This window comes from Pelodiscus sinensis, chromosome 30 (assembly GCF_052426305.1).
Source record: "Pelodiscus sinensis isolate ZL-2025 chromosome 30, ASM5242630v1, whole genome shotgun sequence".
NCBI lineage: Eukaryota > Metazoa > Chordata > Testudines > Trionychidae > Pelodiscus > Pelodiscus sinensis.
This window is the reverse complement of record NC_143081.1, coordinates 475,660-498,538: the sequence shown is the minus strand read 5'-3', so window position 1 is coordinate 498,538 and position 22,879 is coordinate 475,660. Positions and strand designations below refer to the sequence as shown.

The 22,879-nt window shown below is 57.7% G+C and overlaps 1 protein-coding gene across 1 annotated transcript; it reads right to left on the bottom strand.

Moving 5' to 3' along the window:
- Window positions 1-2,146: 2,146 nt before the first annotated feature.
- Window positions 2,147-3,091, bottom strand: LOC149520930 (olfactory receptor 10S1-like). The gene has a single exon (XM_089774152.1). It carries the CDS (start codon window positions 3,089-3,091, stop codon window positions 2,147-2,149), a length of 945 nt encoding a protein of 314 aa, XP_089630278.1.
- Between the last annotated feature and the right edge of the window lie 19,788 nt (window positions 3,092-22,879).

Here is a 22,879-nt window from a genome sequence, read left to right as displayed (position 1 = left end):
TGCCCACTCTGAGACTTGGAGTGCGGACGTTGGGGTTTGCAAGAGACTTTAAAACACCCTGCCACTAAAGGCTTCCGCTTACAACTGCCCATGGTCACACATTCCCTAACCTTGGATGTTACGCTGCCACCACCCAAATGCAACCCTCAGAGACCCCAGGAAAACTCCTGTGGGCTATCCTCAAGCTCGTTTACCCTCCCTCTGGAGAGAGCTTGAAAAACCCTGCAATTCTATTAATAGCTGGCTCTGTAGTCTTAGGCACGTGCACACAGAACCTCCTGCCTTCAAGGACCCAAGAATCAGCTCATGGTCTTTAAAAGGTGATTTTTATTAACAAAGAAAGAAAACACACTTGGTGAAACATGACTTGCTGGTTGCTAGGTGTTACAGAGCAACTGAAAAAAGAAAGATTAAAAGACAGAGAATTGCTTCCCTAGGATTCAGTTTGGAGAGTTACAGTGTGAGGGAGGCCACGTGTGCTCAGCACAGAGAAGTCCAGCAAACCCAAACATAAAGCAATAACCGGATTGCCTCTGAGTGAACATTCCCTGTTCTACTCACGTCTCCGTTGTTCCAAGGTTTAGTGATTCCCTAACTATGGATGTCGCTGGATCCTCCATGCCCTGCTCCCTGCCTTCATTCATGTCCTCAGCTCTGCTCTGGTCACACAGAAACTGCAGCAGGAAGGTCACTGCTTCCAGTTCAGAAAACCCCACACTGTGTTTTCCTGGACTCTCCTGGATTTCTGCTTCCTGAGCATTCCCGGGGACTCTCTAGAACCCACTGCCTATGGCTGGAATGTCCAGAAAAGGGCATTGCCCCTCCCATTTACCACATACTCCATCCAAAGCCTCTGGGCCATGAATCTCTCATTTCCCAAGGACAATCTGGGGTGAGAGAGGACAGTGATTGGCACAGAGTGCAGCCGGGGAGGAGAAGGCAGAGGCCCCAGAGGGCCCTAGCAGGAGAGGAAAACCAACCACATTTCCTGCTGCACTCTGGCCCCTTTGGAACACCTGGGTAGTGCAAAGGAACCGAAATGCAGCAGGATCTGTTCAGTCATGAAGGCTCCCCCATTAGGCCGGGAGCTCTGAGCTGGTCCGTGTTTCCCTTCCTCGCGGAAAAGCCCTGAGGGCCCTGAGCGCTGGACATGCTAGTGGGGCCAATGAGGCAGCAAGATACTCACACCAGTTCCCTGGTGTGGCTGCTGTAAGGAGAATAGGGTCTGATCCCCCAATGGTGTAAATCAGTGTAGGGACACTGACATCAAATGGGCCAGATCTCCGGGTGGTGTAAATTGCCCGTGTGCCTTTAAAGCCAACGGGCAGATCCCCAGCTAAGGTAAATCCATGTAGACCTATGGGAGGTGGACGTAAATCAGCGCCAGCATTTGAGTTCATGGGCCAGATACTCCGTTTCTGTAAATTGGCTACAGCACCTCCAGGGTCACTGGGCCAGATTCCTAGTTGGTGTAAATGGCCCACATCACCATTGGGATGAAAAATAAAACTAACTGACCCAAAATGTTATAAATGCAGAACTGAGGGTGGCCACTTGCCACATCCCGGAAGGTCAGCAGACAGAACTGAGCACCCTTAATTCTGCAATCACAGGGATTTGGGGTGGTCATTTCCATGGCTGTGTCAATTGCAGCCCTGTGGCACATGCTGGAAAAAATCCATCGCTGTGCTCATGGGGCAGATCAGGGTGGACTGACCGGCTGGGCCGGGGAGTAGTTTGACCTGGCCTGCTCTCTCCGTAGAGTTACACACTCAGAAAACAGCTGCCAGAATCTTGCACCAAGCGCTGGGATTGTCACGCTGTTGTTACAGAGAAACTTGGCTGAGTCCCCTGCTGGGAGAATTCAGGAGAAACCTCCTCGTTGGCTTCATCCCCTCGAAAGACCAACCCCAAGGAGTCCAACGTGTGACTAATCATCTAGGCTCTGACTGACAAGCCTTTGCTTAGCCTCAGTGAACAGCCCTGAGGAAGACAATCTACCCAGCAGCCTCTGAAACTACGTGGCCAAAGAGAGAAGAAGTTTGGGCTGGGGTCTCAGTGGAGCTCGAAGAGCATCCTGCGCCCATGGGAGGTGGGCACCTGATGCCCTTCATTTTCTTTGCCAGTCTGAGGATTTGGCTCAGTCTTAGTCAGGCCGGAAACGCATTTGCCCACAAGCCAGTTTCCTCAGGGCCCTTTTCATCTCCTCGTTCCTCAGGGTGTAGATGAAGGGGTTCAGCAGGGGGGTGACGGCCGTGTAGAATATGGCCAGGGCGCCGTCGGACGCTTGGCTGGAGGAGGGATGCAGGTACAGAAAGACTGGGGGCACAGAGTACAGCAGCACCAGGGTGAGGTGGGCACTGCAGGTGGAGAAGGCCCGGCGCCGCCCCTCCGCCGTGCGGATCTGCAGGACAGCGGCCACAATGTAGGCGTAGGAGATGCAGATGAGCAGGAAGCAGCAGGCCGCCACCACCCCGATGTTGGCCAGGATAATGAGCTGGTTGGCGGCTGTGTTGGCGCAGGCCAGCTTGAGGATGGCCGGGATGTCGCAGAAGAAGTACTCCACGTGGCGGGGGCCGCAGTAGGGCAGGCGGAAGGTCAGGGCGGTGTGGACAGCGGCATGCAGGGAGCCGGTGAGCCAGGTGCCGGCGGCCATGCACAGGCAGACCCGCTTGCTCATCAGCACGCCATAGTGCAAGGGGCGGCAGATGGCCAGGAAGCGGTCGTAGGCCATCACCGTGTAGAGGAAGCATTCGGTGCTGCCCAGCAGGTGGAAGGCGTAGAGCTGCGCTACGCAGCTGCCGAAGGAGATGACCCGACCGCCCGGCCCCAACAGGCCCGCCAAGAGCTTGGGCACGGTGATGGAGGAGAGGCAGGCGTCCAGCATGGAGAGGTGGCCGAGGAAGCAGTACATGGGCAGGACATGGAGCCGGGCATCGCACAGAACTGTCAGCAGGGTCAGGGCGTTGCCCAGCAGGGTGAGCAGGTAGAGCAGGAGGAAGAGCAGGAAGAAGAGAGATGGCAGCTGCCTGGTGTTGGGGAGCCCCTCCAGGATGAATTCTGTCACCGGCGTTTGGTTTCCTGGCTCCATCTGCTGCCCCTGTGGAGAACCACGATGGTGAGAGCCGGGTGAGCCAAGGCAGAAGGGGCAAATTTGTCCCCACCTTGTGTGTCTGCCTTGTACATGGACACTCGCCATTCGATGCTATTACCTGTCCCCATTGCTCAGCATCTGTCCTGTCCCTCCTGCCCGCCCCTCCTCACACTCCCCCAGTGCTCAGCATCTGTCCTGTCCCTCCTGCCCACCCCTCCTCACACTTCCGCAGTGCTCAGCATCTGTCCTGTCCCTCCCGCGCACCCCTCCTCTCACACCCCCAGTGCTCAACATCTGTCCTATCCCTCTGCTAGGAGTTGACCCTGTTGGCCCCTGTATCCAGGACCGTCCTTAGGATGTGTGAGGCCTGAGGCAATACTATTAAACTGGTGTCCCTACGCCTGATGTCAGTCAAGGAGGGGACAATTTTTAGAGATGTGATTTCATCTTTTTTAGAGAGTTGTTGTTAACGGTTCTAAATCCTGCTGGAAAGGGATAGCAAGTGGAGTTCCTCAAGGGTCTGTTTTGGGACCCGTACTGTTCAATATCTTCATCAATGATGTAGATATTGGGATATAGAGTACGCTTATTAAGTTTGCAGATGATACCAAACTGGGTGGGGTTGCAACTTCTTTGGAGGATAGGGACATAATTCAAAATGACCTTAGCAAGTTAGAGAAATGGTCAGAGGTAAACAGGATGAGGTTTAATAAAGAGAAATGCAAAATGCTCCACTTAGGAAGGAACAATCAGTTCCATACATACAAGATGGGAAGCGACTGTCTAGGAAGGAGCATGGCGGAAAGGGATCTAGAGGTCATAGTGGACCACAAGTTGAATATGAGTCAACAGTGTGATGCTGTTGCAAAAAAAGCAAATATGATTTTAGGTTGTATCAACAGGTGTGTTGTAAGCAAAACTCGTGAAGTCATTCTGCCGCTCTACTCTGCACTAGTTAGGCCTCAGCTGGAGTACTGTGTCCAGTTCTGGGCACCACATTTCAAGAAAGATGTGGAGAAATTGGAAAGGGTACAGAGAAGAGCGACAAGAATGATTAAAGGTTTAGAGAACATGACCTATGAAGCAAGGCTTCATGAACTGGGCTTGTTTAGTTTGGAAAAAAGAAGATTAAGGGGGGACATGATAGCGGTTTTCAAATATCTAAAAGGGTGTGTGACGGCGCGTTGGGGGTTCCCCGTCTCCTGCACCCCGAAATGGCACAAACAGACTGCACCAGCCAGTGGAATTGAGGGTGGTTTATTGCTCCTCCAGCACAGCGCAGCACAGATGTAATCTGGTTACAGGAACTGGGCTAGGATGCCTCAGGCCCCCTTGAGATGGGGGAGACTGGGCCCCTAAACTCCAGCCCCTTCCCCTAGGCTCTCCTCCATGCCCTCCGACAGCCAGCAACCAACTCACTAACTTCCAGCCCTGCCCCCCAGCCAAGGCAGCATTCCACCTTCCTTTGTTCCTCTCCATGGGGGGTGTCTGGCCACTGGTTTGCATAGTGACTCATCCTGTTTTGCTGGGTCGTGGTCCCCACGACAGCCAGTGGGGGTTACCCCAGAGCCAGCAGCATAGAAACCAGCCAGGTACCCCCACTACGTCACAGTTCTCCCCCCTCCGAGAGCGAACTGAGCAGGGTCACTCCACTCGTGACCTAGGGAAGTTCGGGTCCTCTGCGTGGGAACCCGCCCTGGGGACATGGGTGCTCCCCTTGACTCGGGCCGGCCGTGGCGAGGCCCCACATGAATTGGCTTCCCTCTGTCCACTCGCCGCCCCGCTCCAGGGCGACTGGCACAGGCCTGTCCTCGGGGGTCACACCCACCCTTCCACTGGCCTTGATCTCTGGCCAGGGTCTCTCGGGCCGGGGCCATGAGCCCAGCGAGCCTTCTCTGGACAGCCAGGGCGGCTTCCACCCCCGATGCTCCATCCAGGGAGGACTTCCCCTCCCATAACTCTCTCAGCAAGCCCAGAGGGTCCTCTATCTGGGGTAGAGACCCCCAAGCCGCTTTCCTCCTGTCTTGGGCCTTCCCGCCCCTCTGGCAGGAGTCACAGGACCGGCAGTACCGCTGCACGGCTGTAAAGATTCCCGGCCAATAGAAGTGCTGGAGCAGCCTCAGCCGGGTGCTCCGGATCCCCCGGTGGCCCCCAACGGGGGAATCGTGGGCCAAATACAGCAGCTTGAGGCGATACTTTCGGGGGACGACCAGCTGCCGCTCTACCCTCCATGCCCTCGCCTTCCTGGGGGGGAGCCACTCACGGAACAGGAGCCCACGCTCCCGCAGGAATCTCTCCTGGCCACCTCTCCCCCGGGGCTGAGCTGCATGGAGGCCAGCCTGGTCCCTCAGCCTCTGCAAGGAGGGGTCTGCCTGCACCTCAGCCTGGAATTCAGCTGCTGAGGCAGGGATCGGGACCTGTCCCCCACCTTTGCCTAGGTCCGGAGTCCCAGCCTGGCTGGACCCCGTGTCCACTGGGATGGGACCCTGAGGACGCTGCCAGGAATCCTTCCCTGGACCCACGTTGTCAGCCCCCCGCTGGCTCTGGCTCCAGGTAGTGACTAGAGCCCGCTGGGATTCATGGGGCCACTCCTCTAGGTCATTCCCCATCAGCACCTCGGTGGGCAAGTGCGGGTGCACCCCCACTTCCTTGAGGCCTTCCTTCGCCCCCCATTTCAGATGCACCCGGGCTACAGGCACCTTAAACGGGGACCCATCTATGCCCTTCAGGGTCAGCTGCGCGTGGGGTAGTATCCGCTCCGGGGCCACTATGTCGGATCGGGCCAGAGTCACCTCCGCCCCCGTGTCCCAGAAGCCCGTCACCTTCCTACCATCCACCTCCAGGGGTATGAGGCCCTCGCTCCGCAGGGGCCGTCCTGCCCCCACCCGGTACACGGAGAAATCCGCCTCCTGAGAATCAGACCTCCCAGGGGAGGTGCACAGAGCATCCTTCCCCTCTCTCTGAGCTGAGGTTTGCCTGCCAGCCCCTGCCTCTGGGGCAGCCTGCCCTTCCTCCCGCCCCAGCCAGTTAACCCTGGAAAGTCCCCGGTCCTGGGACCTGGTGCACTGAGCCCTCTTGTGGCCTTTTTGCCCACAGCGCTGGCAAGTTAGGCTTTGGGCTGTCTCTGTCCAGGCCCTGGCTGGTTCTCTGGGGCGCAGACGACCTGTTCCTTGGTCTCGCCCCGTAGTTGACTCCCTCCGTCGCTCAGCCGAGATCCGGTCTCTGCGCGGTTCCCTCTCTCTCCGGGACTCCCGTTCACACCCGGACCGGCTCTCCGTGAACTCATCCGCCAGTCTCCCGGCCTCCTGGGGGTTCTCTGGTCTCCGGTCCTTGAGCCACAGCCTCAGTTTGGGTGGGCACGCTTCATAGAACTGCTCCATCATGACCAGCTTGAGCAGCTCCTCTGCGGTCTGGGCTCCGACTCCAGACACCCACTTGCGGCAGTATTGCGCCAGGCGGGAGACCAGATCCACATAGGTCTCCCGTGGCCCTTTCTGTACCCCCCGGAACTTCTTCCTGTACATCTCGGGGGTCAGCCCGAACTTGTGCAGCAGGGCCTCCTTGACTCGGTTGTAATCCCCTGGCTGTAGGTCCTCCAGCTGACTGAGCACTCCGGCCGCCTCCTGGCTCAGTGCGGGGATGAGCTCCTGCAGCCAGTCAGCTGGGGGAACCCGTTGCAGTCCACAGGCCCTCTCAAAGGCACTGAGGAACCCGTCTATGTCACCCATGTCCTTCAATTGGGCCACCATGAGCCTCTCCAAGCGTCTGGCAGTCCTGGGACCCTGGGGCCCATCCGCACTTGGCGCAGCCGGTGCCCCGCCGGTTCTCCGCTCTGCCATGGCCAGCTCATGCTGCCGCTGCCTCTCTCGGTCCTGGCGCTCCTTCTCTCGATCTTGGCGCTCCCTCTCTCGGTCCTGGCGGTCCTTCTCTCGGTCCTCTACTTCCAATTCCCTGATCCGCAGCTGGATCTCCAGCCGCCGCAGCTCCGCTGGGCTGGCCCCTGCCCTAGATGGGCTACGGCTTGCAGGCCTCCCGGGAGACGCTGTCTCATCTCTCCGTTGGGTTCCAGCGCTCCTCCCCCTCTCTGAGCCTGACACACTCTCAGGGGGGGTCTGGCTGCTTCCCCTGGGGACAAGATCCTGGCCCTGTGGCTGGTCATTATCTTCCAGCTGGGCAATCAGCTGGGCCTTGGTTGCTTTCTGCACAGGCAAGCCCCTCTCTCTGCACAGCCCCACCAGCTCTGCCTTCAAGAGTCGGGCGTAGGCCATCTGCCCGCTGGGCCCCTCGGTGCAGACTCACCAGTCTAGTGCTGCAGCGCCCCACGATTCCCAGGAACCGCTTCGCTCTGTCTCCAGCACGCCTGGCTCCAGGGCTCTTGCTTCTACAGCGCCTTGTCGCTCACCGCTGGAAGCTCCATCCACGGGGTGCAGTGCATCCCACCTCTGACACCAGTGTGACGGCGCGTTGGGGGTTCCCCGTCTCCTGCACCCCGAAATGGCACAAACAGACTGCACCAGCCAGTGGAATTGAGGGTGGTTTATTGCTCCTCCAGCACAGCGCAGCACAGATGTAATCTGGTTACAGGAACTGGGCTAGGATGCCTCAGGCCCCCTTGAGATGGGGGAGACTGGGCCCCTAAACTCCAGCCCCTTCCCCTAGGCTCTCCTCCATGCCCTCCGACAGCCAGCAACCAACTCACTAACTTCCAGCCCTGCCCCCCAGCCAAGGCAGCATTCCACCTTCCTTTGTTCCTCTCCATGGGGGGTGTCTGGCCACTGGTTTGCATAGTGACTCATCCTGTTTTGCTGGGTCGTGGTCCCCACGACAGCCAGTGGGGGTTACCCCAGAGCCAGCAGCATAGAAACCAGCCAGGTACCCCCACTACGTCACAGGGTGTCACAAGGAGGAAGGAGAAAATTTGTTCCTCTTGGTTTCTGAGGACAGGACAAGGAGTAATGGGCTTAAAGTGCAGCAGGGGAGGTTTAGATTGGACATTAGGAAAAAATTCCTAACTGTCAGGGTGGTCAAATATTGGAATAAATTGCCAAGGGAGGTGGTGGAATCTCCCTCTCTGGAGATATTTAAGAACAGGTTAGATAGACATCTGTCAGGGATGGTGTAGACGGAGCGTGGTCCTGCCTTGAGGGCGGGGGGCTGGACTCGATGACCTCTTGAGGTCCCTTCCAGTTCTATTATTCTATGATTCTATGATAATCCTCAGCAACACGCTAAGGACATTTTTAGCTAAGGTCCTGTGGGCTAACACAATAACTTCCGAAACTGACAGGATCTGCCTGGGGTTGGGAAATGCCTGTGAAATAGCTTCATTCCCACTCGAGTGGCTCTTCCACAGGCTGGATGTTCTACTAGTAGCTCTGGCCGGCTTTGGCACTGTTTAGTTAACTAGCTCCTCTCCGGAGGAAGCAGCGATAGGAGGTACAGGGACAGGAGGGGGTGGGTGGGTGCCCCAAATGTTCAGGTGCCCCATGCAGCCGTGTATTGCGCAGACTCTGCCTATGTCTATTGCAGATGTGAGTTTAGCTCCCGTCCCAATGCCTGGCCGTGCAGTAACGTCAGTGCTCAGAGAACGCGTAGGAGACAGGCAGCACGGCCTCTAGGGGGGCTGCATAGAGCAGGAAGGGGGTAACCCCTCCTGACCAGGGAACAAGCTGACCCCAGAGCCAATTGAGGCAGGTGAATGCTTAGCTGGCCTCTGCAGGGTGCCCTGTTCTGCCCTATGAAGCAGCCGGTAGCAGAGCCCGAGAGCGGAGCCGAGGCTGGACGGTGCTTGGGCGAGGCTGGTCTGACCATCTCTCTGTCCCTAAGAAAAGCCCCATTCCCCAGCTCAGACGCACTCACCTCTCTCACCCTGCCGGCACCAGGGACCATCCCTCCATTGTCTCCGCTGCGTCAGGGTGCAGGAGCCAGACACGTATTTGAAAGAGTCTCGCCCCTTTGGGACCATCGCTGCACATGCTCCTGGGAGCTCACTGTCTGATGCAGGTGCAGCCTGGCCCCCGGCCACAGGCCCTGTGAGCAGGGGGGTGGGGGCCTCCCATGGGAACGCTCTGCTCTGTGGCTGTCGTTGGGTGCCCAGGGCTGCCCAGCTGCTAGCTACACGGAGATTGTTTTACAAGGAATCCGGCAGCTTCTGAGGTCACGAGAGCTTTACTGGGATGAGTGTGTGGAGCGCGATCTACTCACAGAAAACCAGCAGGGGCTCCCTCGAAGCAGCCAGGCCCTGGAGGGAGAACACCAGGGCTGGGACTGCAGAGGGGTTGTGGGTCGGGATAGGGGTGTGTGCCAGGCTACTGCTTGGAAAGTCCCTGCCTAGAGAAACAGGGAGACGTCCCAGCTAGTGTCAATCCACTGGAACTCCAATGGAACCATTCCTACCCATCCTGGAAAATAGCCATTGATGGACCTGTCCTCCAGGAACTCTTTTTTTAACCCTGGTAAAGTCCTGGCCTTTACAACTTCCTGTGGCAAGGAGTTCCACAGATCGATTGTATACTGAGTGAAGAAATACTTCCTTTTGTTTGTTGTAAACCTATAATTTATTTATTTTATTTGGTGACCCCTAGTTCTTTTATTATGGGAAGAAGTCCATAACTTTTGCTTGTTTACTTTCTCCACACCAGTCATGATTTTATAGATCTGTCATATCCTCTCTGAATCTCCTCTTTTCCAAGCTGAAAAATCCCAGTCTGATTCATCACTTCTCATGTGGCAGCTGTTCCAAACCCCTAATAATTTTTGTTGCCCTTTTCAGGACTTTTTCCAATGCTAAAAGATTTTTTTAGAGATGAGGTGATCACTTCTGCATACAGTACTCAACATTTTGGTTTTTTGCTTATGTCTCCTGTACCATAACAATGCTGCCTTCCTTTTACACTTCCAACTAAATTGGTGCTCCTTTGACATATACTGGGTAGTATATACTTTGACATATACTTAACGCTGTGACGTAGTGGGGGTACTTGCTGGGCTGTGGTGACCCCTGCTGTCTGGAGCAAGACCCAGCAGGGAAAACCTCACTATGCAAAGGTAATGCCAAACTTGTTGAACCAGACACCCCCCATGGAGAGGAACAAAGGAAGGTGGATGCTGCCCTGGCTGGGGGGCAGGGCTGGAAGAGGGTTAGTGAGTGGTTGGCTGGAAGCATGGAGGAGACAGCCTAGGGAAAGGGACTGGAGTTTAGGGGCCCAGTCTCCCCCATCTCAAGAGGGCCTGAGGCATCCTAGCCCAGCTCTGTGACCAGATTACATCTGTGCTGTGCTGTATCCTGGAGAGGCAATAAACAACCTCCACTACACCGGCTGGTGCAGTCTGTTTGTGCCATTTCGGGGTGCAGGAGACGGGGGAACCCCTTCACGCCGTCACAAACGCATCCTTTTCACAACATCCCATTGGTGGACCCAACCTCCATGGATTTCTCTAGTTCTTTCTTGACCCCTGTTAAAGTTGAAGATACCGCGGTAAGCAGACCTACATACATTGATTTGGCTACATATTTGCACGGTGGAGATTGTGTTACTTAGGTCAATGGGCCGCGGCGGGGTAGACAAGGCCTCATTGAAATAATTTCCCTCACACCATAGTGCATTTCAGTTCCTCTTGTTCTCTGCCCAGTTTTGTTTGCTGAGGGCTGAGACTCCTTGGTCCAATTCCCTGGGCTGCATTTAGGGGGAGGATGCTGATGGGTGGGGGATACAGACCACGAGCAGACCGACGGTGGTGATGATCCTGTCTGGCCCTAAACTCAATGGCATTTCACAAACATTCCAGAAGCCTTCGTTTTATGTCATTCTGTGGACAGCCTGTTACTCATGGTTTGTATAGAGGCGTGTGTGTGTGTGTGTGTGTGTGGGCGAGAGAGAGAGAGAGAGAGAGAGTGTTTCAAGCCATTTCAGTGTTTCCCCCTTAACTCTGATGGGCCACCATTGTCTTTTCCTGGCTGGACAAGGGATTGGTAGTTTCGTGTGTACAACAGGCTTGGGAGCACCCCCCCTCCCAGCAGTGAGGTGCACTGGGATTGGTAGAGCCCATCACAATCCCCGTACGCACTAGACACAGAGACAGAAAGCCAGAACCAGTCTGTGTTCATGCCTCGTCCCAGCTGCCAAGGTCAGAACATTACTGGCTTTCCTGACTGACTTAAGTTTTGCACAAGGACGTTGTTTGCAACCGGCTCGTTCCCACAGGGATACAGGGACCATTGGTACCGTGGGGGGCTGGGAGTCATCGAATCAAATGGCAAATCCTGCAGGTGAAGGAAACCGCTTCAAGTCAGGGGTCGCGGCTGCTCCCCAAGCACCCCAGTTGCAGGACCCTGCCTTCTACTGCACAGGGGTGCCGGGCAGACGCTGGGGTAATGTGGGCAGAGAAATGCCGAACTCAGGCAGTTTCAGGCTGGAAAGGCCAAAGGTTCCTGAGGGAGTTTGTGGCCCAATTTCCCTGTGATTCCACTGGGAGCTGTTGAGCATCTCATTCCCTTAGGCTCCCTTGGAACTTCTTTAGAAGCTCCCTAGGTGCTTTTGTCTCCCCCAACCCGTCATCTGCAGAGACATGAATGGATTGAGCCTGGGAGCTTTGTGGAACCAAAGGGAGTTAGGAACCTCCGCCCTGTTGAATTTCAGTGAGGTTTGGCCACCTTGCCTTGCAATGGCACATTTCTTGAGTTTTTATGCATGGAAGGGGTCTGGCAAACATGATTGTCAGAGGAAAAGGCGGAATTTCTGATACGCCTAGCAAAATTAGGAGGCCAAAATTGTCAGGTTGCTGCAGATAAATGGCTGTGTGTGTGTGTGTGTGTGTGTGTGTGTGTGTGTGTGTGTGTGTGTGTGTGTGTGTTGGAGAGAGAGAGAGAGTTGTGTGTGAGACTTTAGGACTGTGCATTAGTGTTTGCATGTGAGTTTGGCTTGTGTGTTCGTTTGTGTGTGAGTGTTTCGTTTTGTGAGTGTGTGAGAGAATCAGAGCTTGCGTCAGAGTATGTAGACATCTCATGAATGCAAAGTCATCTCTGGAATATATGTGATTCTGTGTGCGAGTGTTTGTGTGGCCGAATTGTGAGCTCAAGTATGCTGGCATTTGTGTTTTTGTGTGTGGCCGAGATTTTGTGCATGTGCATGTGTCCATGAAACAGACAGGTAGGTGTGTGTCTAAATGCCTTTTCACATCCCGGGCAGAAATGAGAATGCTCGTTTACATTTGGTTGTAAAACAGTGGTGGAAAACTCCTTCAGAAGTTTGGCATGTTCAGGAGCTTTCAGGGGGTAGCCAAGTTAGTCTGTTACAGAAAAAAACAACAAATGGTCTGGTAGCACTTTATAGACTAACAAAACATGTAGATGGTATCATGAGCTCTGGTGGGCACAGATGACCGGGGAAGGGGAGAGGGGAGAAAAAGAAAAAAGGAAGGCTTTCTGTCTTAGCAGTGTATCTATTGACTTTGATTTGCATCTGCTTAGGTTGAAGTACCCATTCTCCAGCTACTTAATGATGCTCTGTCTCACACCCCGCTTCCTTTTTGCTTTTTCTCCCCCTCCCCTTCCCCTCTCCTATTTATTTCGAGTGTTCATATCCCCTACTCATAACTCCGGTTATTTGTGGTTTTTTTCCTTCAGAAGTTCTCATGAATTCCTCTAGCTGTGACAGGGAAACGAAACGGCCGCCAGAGGGCAGCACGTGCCCACAAGCCTGTTCTTTGCCACATTTTTATGGCATTTTCTTTTCAGATCAACTCAGTCCGGGAGGCAGCTCTGCTGTTCTGCTCTTGGTTTCAGGTGACCAATCTCCTTGCCCTGCAGTTTATAATTCCTGTGACTCCAGAGTTCAGGCCGAGAGTGGGAAACCAGCCTACGGGAAGTAGAGGCCCGATTGCCATGACAGCTGCTGCAGATTCAGAAGCCACGTTTCCAAAGCAGCCTAAGGGAATTCGATGCCCAAACGCTGTAAAACTGCAATGAAGTCGATCATCTAAATCCCCGAGGCCCTACTGAGATTTCCAGACTCACTCCAAAGCCGGGAGTTGTCTTTCCAGGTTTGGCAGAGCGCGTGCCCATACTGGGATGTTTGTCCCTAAGCCGCGGGCTCAGTGCGAGCCGTAGGTGCCGACTAAGCCCGTACATAGAACTCTGAAGTGAGGGGCAAGGGTCCCTCCTTAGGGGCAAGGGTCAGCCCAGGATGGAGTTTCCTTTGGAGCCCAGGGGAGTTAGGTGCCCAGCACACACTGGCTCTGCACAGCTCCACAACGAACCCATCCCCGCCTCACCCCTCGCAGTGAGATATTCACAGATTGCTTGGCTCACGGTTCCTAACGTGAAGAGAGACGGTCTCCTCTGACCCCCTTCTCATGCCAGAGAAGGATCCGCGGGGACTCCTGCGCCCCACTCGTATCTGGTGGCTCATTTAGCGGAGAGACCTCCAGTCTTCAGACTTCAAATGCTGACGAGTGCGCCGTGTCCCCTGGCGAGTTGTGTCCGTGTTTAATTACCCTCCCGGGGACAAACGGGCACTTTATCTCTAGGCCCAACTTGCCCCGCTCTGGCTCCCACCCAAGGGATCCCCCTCTGCCTTTGGCTCCTTCCAGCGCCTCCTTGCAGTGACTTTCTGCGAACCGCTGCGGTGCCGCCTCTTCCCAGAACTCAGGGCGAGGTTCGCGTCTCCAGTCAGGCAGCTGTGGCAGGTCTCACCCCACTTCATAGCTCCCCTCCCCCCACACACACAGCTCCCAGCCCTTTCCTGCCTGCTAACTTCACCTGGGAGGAGTCAGGTCCCTGCAGTAGCGGAGCGGGGCCAGGTTTTTGTACAGGGCCCTCTATTCATTTCCACACTGTGCCTCTACTGAAAGCACAGAAGTACGTGGCCGCGTCCCCCAACTCCAGAGCCGTGATCCTCAAACTGATGGAGCTTTTGCCTTTCTGGAAATTGACAGAGAATCTCTCCCCTGCCTCGTTCTTCTTTGCTCCTTCAGAATATTGCCAAAGAAGGAAAATCAGGCTTCCCCGGGGGGGCTGTTTGTACCAGTACAGGTTATAGTTGCTGAACGATGTTTCATAAGTGCAATCCAGGGACACGGACTCGCGCTCCAGACCCGACGCTGAGGGCTGGGTCTGAGTGACGGAATCTTCCATGCTGGAGCCTGGCACAAGGAGAGAGAAAGGAGAGGTCAGTCGGGGGTCGCTGTGAGTGCGGGGAGCGCCTGGGGCCGGGATTTTGAAGGGAAGCAGGACAATGTCGTGGTGACCTCCAGAGTCCATGTGCTGCCTCCCCCCATGCTGAGACCCTGCGCCCTTCCCTGCCCGGTGCTTGTCCAGCCTCCTCTTCCACCCTCCAGACCACACCCTGGCCGGAGCTCAACTCTCCTGAGAGTCAGAAAAATTTTCCCAACATCGGATCGAAATCTCCCCCCTGCCTGCTGAGCCCCTGCCGGCTTGTCCTGCGCTCGGTGGTCATGGGGACTGGCAGGTCGCCCCGCTCCTTAGCCAGACTCCTGGAGTCCATTGAAATGCAGTTTCCATGGGATTGGGGCCTCTGAATCCACATCCCATACGGAGGAGGAGGAGGAGGAGGAAGGCTGTTTAATCGCCCAGCGCCCCTAGCGAAGCGGGAGGCAGATGGGACTTTTCCCAAGTGGGAACCAGGCCCCGACTCACTGAAAAGCAAAGCCAGCACCAGGGCTGAGCCCCGGACGGTGAACATGGTCCCAGGCTCTCCGCTCTGCTGCAAGACCCGGCCCCGTGTCACCCCAGCCCGCCGGTGAGGGAGGCTCTTGTGAAAGGGGGTGGAGCTGCTGTCAGAGAGGAGGGGGGGATAGGTTAGAAACCAGGCAGTGATGTTACGGGGGGAGGGACGAGCAACTCCTCCTCTCAACACCTGCCCTGCAGCTGCGCCCAGAGAGGCGGTTCACCCGCCCCCCCCCCCCCAGCTTGAAGCGGCTCACTCCTAAGCAGGGTTATTACAGTTTGGTTCAACGGGTCTCCGGCACCCCCCAGACCCCTGCCTGTGCCTCCCTGAGCCTGGGGGGTGCCGGAGAAGGAGACCCTGGAGCACCCAGTGGCTGGAGCAAACCGGTGCCCCTGTCTACACAGAGCATCTCTGCCTGTGCTGCAGCGCCCCCTGCAGGACATCAGCGAGCACTGGCCAGAGAGCCAGGCCCAGCCCACAACGTCCCCGACTCGCCTCTGCCCCAGCTTCTCTTCCCACAACTGAGCCCCGTTTCCCCGCCCCCCTGCCGGTGCATCACGCAGGGCTGCAAACTGGGGTGGGAGCCACGTGCCCCAGAGAAGGGACCTCCCCGCCCCCCCCCCCTCCTCCGCAGGATGGATCCCTGGTGTTTGCGTGTTGTGGCCGCACATGGCGCAAAGTCAGCTGGGACCCCTCGGTGCGTTTCGCGCTGGTTTTGCCAGCGAGTAGTTTGTGAGTGAGGTGGGCCTTGGGGGTACACAAGACAGAGCCGCCCCGGAAGGCTGAGAGCCCGAGCCCCAGCCTTAGGCCTCTGCGCCGCGCAGGCCTTCCCCGCGTGCGCCCCACAGCCTGGCTGGGTCTCAGCCCCTGACCTGGGCACGGGGGCTCCTCACGCTGCCCGGCCTGCCCAGGGTGTGGGGCGGTGTAAGGAGGTGCTACACGCTGAGAGATGCGCGGTGCGGGAAGCGGGGGCTGGTGGTGTCCCGCCCGCCAGCCTGACAGGCGGCCCCGGGCCGGGGGTTCATGCACAGGCATCCGGCGCGTCCGCGTCACCGTGTGGCCACGGCGCAGAAGTACGCGGCTGCGTCCCCCAGCCGGGCGTCCCTGATGTGCAGGACGCTGAGCTGCTCGCCCTTGTCCAGCTGGGCGCGGAGGTTGGGCTCCCGCGTTTGCTCCCCGTCGGACGCGAGAACCAGCAGGGAGACGGGCCGGCCGCCGGGCCGCTGCCGGAACCATTGCAGACTCCAGAAAGCGCTCGCGGTGTACCGGCAAGTGACGCTGCCCGTCTGCCCTTCCCGGGCGAGCACCGACAGGTTCTGATGCACCTCGGTCTGGCAGCGCCCCCCTGTGGGCAGATGGCAGAAGAGACTCCCGCAGGTCAGCGCCCCTCTGCCCAGGGGGAGTCTCTCGTCGTCCCCCACGACTGCCGGTTTCCTTCCACGACTGCCCTCAGGGAGACTCCTGAAGGCACCGGAGGAGACACCCCCCCCTACTCCTGCCCCAGAGATTGAATAGCCAGCAAAGGGCGGGAGGGGAAACTGAGGCACGGGAAAGGGAAGGAACTCTGGCAGGCCAGGAGTCCTGCATCCTCACAGGGCCCGGCTAGCGAAGCAAAGGGGAGACCCAGGGAATCCGCCTTTTCCCCCTTCAGTCTAGCCTGATATTTCGCCTCTGCTGTCGCGTCTCCTGCCCCCGGACTCACCGGGAACATGCAGCAGCAGCAGCAGCAGCGGCGGCAGGCGTGGAGCCAGCGTCCGGGGTCTCTCCATAGTCCCTCAGCAAGGCCGCTGTGCAGCCGGGAGTCCCTGGTCCTGCCCCTCCCGGGCAGATTTACGCCTCCCCCCGCGACACTGACCCGTTCCCCCTCCTGAACGGGAGCCTCTGGTGACGGCGGAGGGGTGCCGGTGTAACGACGCACCGGCCCCTGTGAGGAGCACTGGCGAGGGAGGCGGAAGGAGGCTGCTCCCGGGGAGGGGCTGGCGGGCGGCCGGAAGGTGTTTTTCCAAGGGTCCTCCCAAATTACTAACCGCGCCTCTCCTCTCCTCCCCCCGTCCCCGCTCCTCTCTTCTCCTCCTCTCTGACCTCCCCTCCCCTCCTCTCCTCTGACCTCCCCTCCCCTCCGCTTCTCTCCTCCCCTCCTCCTCTCTTCTAATCTCCCCTCCTCCTCTCCTCTGACCTCCCCTCCCCTCCGCTCCTCTCCCCTCCCCTCCTCTCTTCTAATCTCCCCCCTCCTCTCCTCTGACCTCCCCTCCCCTCCGCTCCTCTCCCCCTCCCCTCCTCTCTTCTAATCTCCCCCCCCTCTGACCTCCCCTCCCCTCCGCTCCTCTCCCCTCCCCTCCTCTCTTCTAATCTCCCCCCTCCTCTCCTCTGACCTCCCCTCCCCTCCCCTCCGCTCCTCCCCCACTCCTCTCCTCTGACCTCCCCTCCCCCCTCTCCGCTCCTCTCCGCTCCCAGTGCATTCCAATATGTCTGTCCTCTGACCTTTTCTACTTTCCTTTCCTCTCCTCTCCCCTCCTGCCCGCCCCCCCCTTCTCATCCCTTCTTCTCGCCTCCCTCCGGTCCCTGCGCTCTGCTCATCAGCAGGGTTTTGTGCCGGGCTGCCCGGGCTTGCGCAGCGCTGTGCTCCACCGCGCACAGATACACGCCCGAGTCCTCCAGGCGGCTGCGGTTCACGAACAAGTCGCTGCTTTTGGCTTTGGTGTCCAGGATCATGGTGACACGGTCCCGGGCGTCTCTGCCGCTGGAGGACAGGAGGGCCACAAGCTGCGGGCTCCCGCCCGGGGGCTGGCGGTACCAGTGCACGCTGTACTCCGTGCCCGTGTAGGAGCAGTTCAGCTGGACGGGTTCTCCTTCCTGGGCTGTGGCCTGGGCCGGCGTCTGGCTCACTGTGTACTGGGCCCAGGCACCTGCGGGAGGGAGGGTCGGGTTAGCCCGGGTCCTTGCTCTGCCTGTCTGTCCGTCCGTCCACCCTGCCCTGTCTGTCTGCCGGTTCATCTATCCCCCTCCCCCTCTGCCCAGTCTGCCTGTCCGTCCGTCCACCCTGCCCTGTCTGTCTGCCGGTTCATTTGTCCACCCTCCCCCTCTGCCCAGTCTGCCTGTCTGTCCGTCCGTCCTGCCCTGTCTGTCTGCCGGTTCATCTATCCCCCTCCCCCTCTGCCCAGTCTGCCTGTCTGTCCGTCCATCCACCCTGCCCTGTCTGGCTGCCGGTTCATCTATCCCCCTCCCCCTCTGCCCAGTCTGCCTGTCTGTCCGTCCGTCCACCCTGCCCTGTCTGGCTGGCGGTTCATCTATCCCCCTCCCCCTCTGCCCAGTCTGCCTGTCTGTCCGTCCGTCCACCCTGCCCTGTCTGTCTGTCTGCCGGTTCATCTGTCCACCCTCCCCCTCTGCCCAGTCTGCCTGTCTGTCCGTCCGTCCTGCCCTGTCTGTCTGCCGGTTCATCTATCCCCCTCCCCCTCTGCCCAGTCTGCCTGTCTGTCCGTCCGTCCTGCCCTGTCTGTCTGCCGGTTCATCTGTCCATCCTCCCCCTCTGCCCAGTCTGCCTGTCTGTCCGTCCGTCCACCCTGCCCTGTCTGTCTGCCGGTTAATCTATCCACCCTCCCCCTCTGCCCAGTCTGCCTGTCCGTCCGTCCACCCTGCCCTGTCTGTCTGCCGGTTCATCTATCCCCCTCCCCCTCTGCCCAGTCTGCCTGTCTGTCCGTCCGTCCTGCCCTGTCTGTCTGCCGGTTCATCTGTCCACCCTCCCCCTCTGCCCAGTCTGCCTGTCTGTCCGTCCGTCCTGCCCTGTCTGTCTGCCGGTTCATCTGTCCCCCTCCCCCTCTGCCCAGTCTGCCTGTCTGTCCGTCCGTCCACCCTGCCCTGTCTGTCTGCCGGTTTATCTTTCCACCCTCCCCCTCTGCCCAGTCTGCCTGTCTGTCCGTCCGTCCTGCCCTGTCTGTCTGCCGGTTTATCTATCACCCTCCCCCTCTGCCCAGTCTGCCTGTCTGTCCCTCCACCTGCCCCTCTGCACTGTCTAACCATCTGTCCATCCACTCTTCCCCCCTATACCGTGTCTGTCAGTCCATCTCTTCCGATCTGTGCTGTCTGTCCGTCCATCCACCCTTCTCTTCTGAGCTGTCTGGCTGTCCATGTCCCGTGCTGTGCCTCCGGGACCCCCTCACTGTGGCATCTGGCCCCTGTCTATGAGAAAAGCCATTCCCCAGGGGCTGGGAATCGCAGCCGGGACAACATCCAGAGCAGGGCCGGGTACCTGGAGCCAGCAGCAGCAGCAGCAGAGCAGCGGGGCCCATGGCCGGGGTGCAGCAGGAAGAGGGAGGTGGTGCAGCGGGAGGTGGTGTTGTCTGTGGCCCGGGCTGGAGGGAAACCGGCTCCTTTGCCCCCATGGGGAGGGAGCGGAGAAGGGGGGGTTTCCTTCCGTGGGCTCTGGGCCAGAGCCAGCCCGGTGCAGACTCGCTGGCTTCCCGCGGAGTCCCTGGGCCGGTCCCCAGCCTGAGCTCCTGGGCCCTTGCTGCTCTGGGGCCAGGCGCAGCTCAGGGGCTGGTGTCAGTGGAGCGGCACAGAACCCGGGAGTCTGGGCCAGGTGCTGCCGCCGGCCACAGGCGCGCCCCGGGAGCTATTCAGAGCAACGGTGGGAGGAGGTGAAGAGAGCTGAAGCCCCGGGACTGCTGGGTGCATCTCCCAGGGCTGGGGCGGAGCCGCCACCAGGGGGCAGCAGAGGGTCAGGCGCAGGGACCAGGCCGGCGTTACAGGCAGCTGCGCTCGGGGGGGGGGGGGGGGAACCTATTCTTGATCTGGGGCCGCCGACTCAGAGAAGAATTAGTTGGGGGCTGCACAAAAGTGAGAAGCAGAAAAAACCCACCTCGCCGATGTGACCCGACTGAGAAGCAGAGATTCCCCACGTCTCTCACTATCCCTTTGTACACCAGGGCTTAGGGGGCCGGACTATAGGGTGCGGGAGCAGGCTGGGTGGGAAGTTGGGGGTAGGAGAGGGCTGGGGGTGGGAGGGTGAGCAGGAGTCGGGGGGCAGGTGTGGAATGGGACTGGTGGCTTAGGAGGGAGGGTGCATGAACGGGCTGGGGATAGGAGGGCCCCAGGAGGTAGGCTGGATTTTCTGTCTCTTGAAGTTTTCAGTCCAATCCTGCACCCTCCCTCCCAGACCCTCAGTCCCACACCACACCTGCGCCCCACCTCCTACCCAGCCTGCTCCTGCACCCAATACTGGCCCTGGACTGAAAAATGTTCCCAGAAAAGCCAGTCTCGGAACACAGCTCCCTGCAACATCAGGCCTCGTCCATAGTCCTGTCCCTCCGGCTTTCATCGTGGCTGCTGGTTTTCCATGGGAAGGGCTCAGAGATCGCAGGTAAGTGACAGTGTAAAACCCTCAGGAAGGAGACCCAGGGAGCTGCAGCAAGAGTTACAATGGGCAGCCTCTCGGGTCTCAGCAGGTTCTTATTTTGTGGGGGACACTTTAGCCTGTTCTGTCTGCGCAAAAGGTGGAATTAACAGCCTAGAACGGACAGACGATCCGGGGACCAGCCACCGAAAATAGGCCGTAACACCACTGGAGTCAGGGGGTCAGATCCATAGCTGGGGGAACTGGTGCACCAGCAATAAACTCCGTGATGCCCATAATGGACAGGGGATCCGGGGACCAGCTGCTGGAAATTGGCCCGTAGCTCCACTAGAGTCAGGGGTCAGATCTGTAGCTGGGAAACTGGTGCTCCAGACCCCCAGTAGGCGTAAAGCCGAGAGGCAAGATAATGCCCTGGCCTCCATTGGCTCAGAGACAGGCCAAGCGGTGAGAGCCACATACCAAGCAGCTCAGGATGTTTTCCTGTGGCTCAGGCAGATCCTTATCCCTGTGACTCCTGCCTCCCTCAGCAGCTCGTTAAACATCCTGCGGGTCCTGCCCATGCTGACTTTTTAATTGTTCCCTTTGCTCCCTGATCCCCAGGGTTAATCAGGGAGAGCCTGGAATTCGGGCCCTACGGGGCTCGTTAGCCACAGTGCGAGAGGTTGGCAAATGGGGAGTCTCGGTGTGGGGAGTGAAGGGAGGTGTAGCGAAAGGAAACCCAGCTGCCTGCAGAGTGGAGCTGAGCCCCGGTGAGACATGACTCTGAGCCAGGCCGAAATCCCCTGGATGACAATTACCAGGTACCAAGCAGAAGCCCAGACGTAAAGCCATATCCCCGGGCTGGTGTAAATCAGCCAGAGCACCACTGAGTTCACTGGGATTGATTTACACCTGCTTCAAGGACCCAAGAATCAGCTCAAGGTCTTTAAAAGGTGATTTTTATTAACAAAGAAAGAAAACACACTTGGTGAAACATGACTTGCTGGTTGCTAGGTGTAACAGAGCAACTGAAAAAAGAAAGATTAAAAGACAGAGAATTGCTTCCCTAGGATTCAGTTTGGAGAGTTACAGTGTGAGGGAGGCCACATGTGCTCAGCACAGAGAAGTCCAGCAAACCCAAACATAAAGCAATAACCGGATTGCCTCTGAGTGAACATTCCCTGTTCTACTCACGTCTCCGTTGTTCCAAGGTTTAGTGATTCCCTTACTATGGATGTCGCTGGATCCTCCATGCCCTGCTCCCTGGCTTCATTCATGTCCTCAGCTCTGCTCTGGTCACACAGAAACTGCAGCAGGAAGGTCACTGCTTCCAGTTCAGAAAACCCCACACTGTGTTTTCCTGGACTCTCCTGGATTTCTGCTTCCTGAGCATTCCCGGGGACTCTCTAGAACCCACTGCCTATGGCTGGAATGTCCAGAAAAGGGCATTGCCCCTCCCATTTACCACATACTCCATCCAAAGCCTCTGGGCCATGAAACTCTCATTTCCCAAGGGCAATCTGGGGTGAGAGAGGACAGTGATTGGCACAGAGTGCAGCCGGGGAGGAGAAGGCAGAGGACCCTAGCAGGAGAGGAAAACCAACCACATTTCCTGCTGCACTCTGGCCCCTTTGCAACACCTGGGTAGTGCAAAGGAACCGAAATGCAGCAGGATCTGTTCAGTCATGAAGGCTCCCCCATTAGGCTGGGAGCTCTGAGCTGGTCTGTGTTTCCCTTCCTCGTGGAAAAGCCCTGAGGGCCCTGAGCGCTGGACATGCTAGTGGGGCCAATGAGGCAGCAAGAGACTCACACCAGTTCCCTGGTGTGGCTGCTGTAAGGAGAATAGGGTCTGATCCCCCAATGGTGTAAATCTGTGTAGCGACACTGACATCAAATGGGCCAGATCTCCGGGTGGTGTAAATTGCCCGTATGCCGTTAAAGCCAACGGGCAGATCCCTAGCTAAGGTCAATCCATGCAGAGCTATGGGATGTGGATGTAAATCAGCGCCAGTGTTTGAGTACATGGGCCAGATACTCCGTCTCTGTAAATTGGCTACAGCACCTCCAGGGTCACTGGGCCAGATTACCAGCTGGTGTAAATGGCCCACATCACCATTGGGATGAAAAATAAACTAACTGACCCAAAATGTTATAAATGCAGAACTGAGGGTGGCCACTTGCCACATCCCGGAAGGTCAGCAGACAGCACTGAGCACCCTTAATTCTGCAATCACAGGGATTTGGGGTGGTCATTTCCATGGCTGTGTCAATTGCAGCCCTGTGGCACATGCTGGAAAAAATCCATCGCTGTGCTCATGGGGCAGATCAGGGTGGACTGACCGGCTGGGCCGGGGAGTAGTTTGACCTGGCCTGCTCTCTCCGTAGAGTTACACACTCAGAAAACAGCTGCCAGAGTCTTGCACCAAGCGCTGGGATTGTCACGCTGTTGTTACAGAGAAACTTGGCTGAGTCCCCTGCTGGGAGAATTCAGGAGAAACCTCCTCGTTGGCTTCATCCCCTCAAAAGACCAACACCAAGGAGTCCAACGTGTGACTAATCATCCAGGCTCTGACTGACAAGCCTTTGCTTAGCCTCAGTGAACAGCCCTGAGGAAGACAATCTACCCAGCAGCCTCTGAAACTACGTGGCCAAAGAGAGAAGAAGTTTGGGCTGGGGTCTCAGTGGAGATCGAAGAGCATCCTGCACCCATGGGAGGTGGGCACCTGATGCCCTTCGTTTTCTTTGCCAGTCCCCGGATTTGGCTCAGTC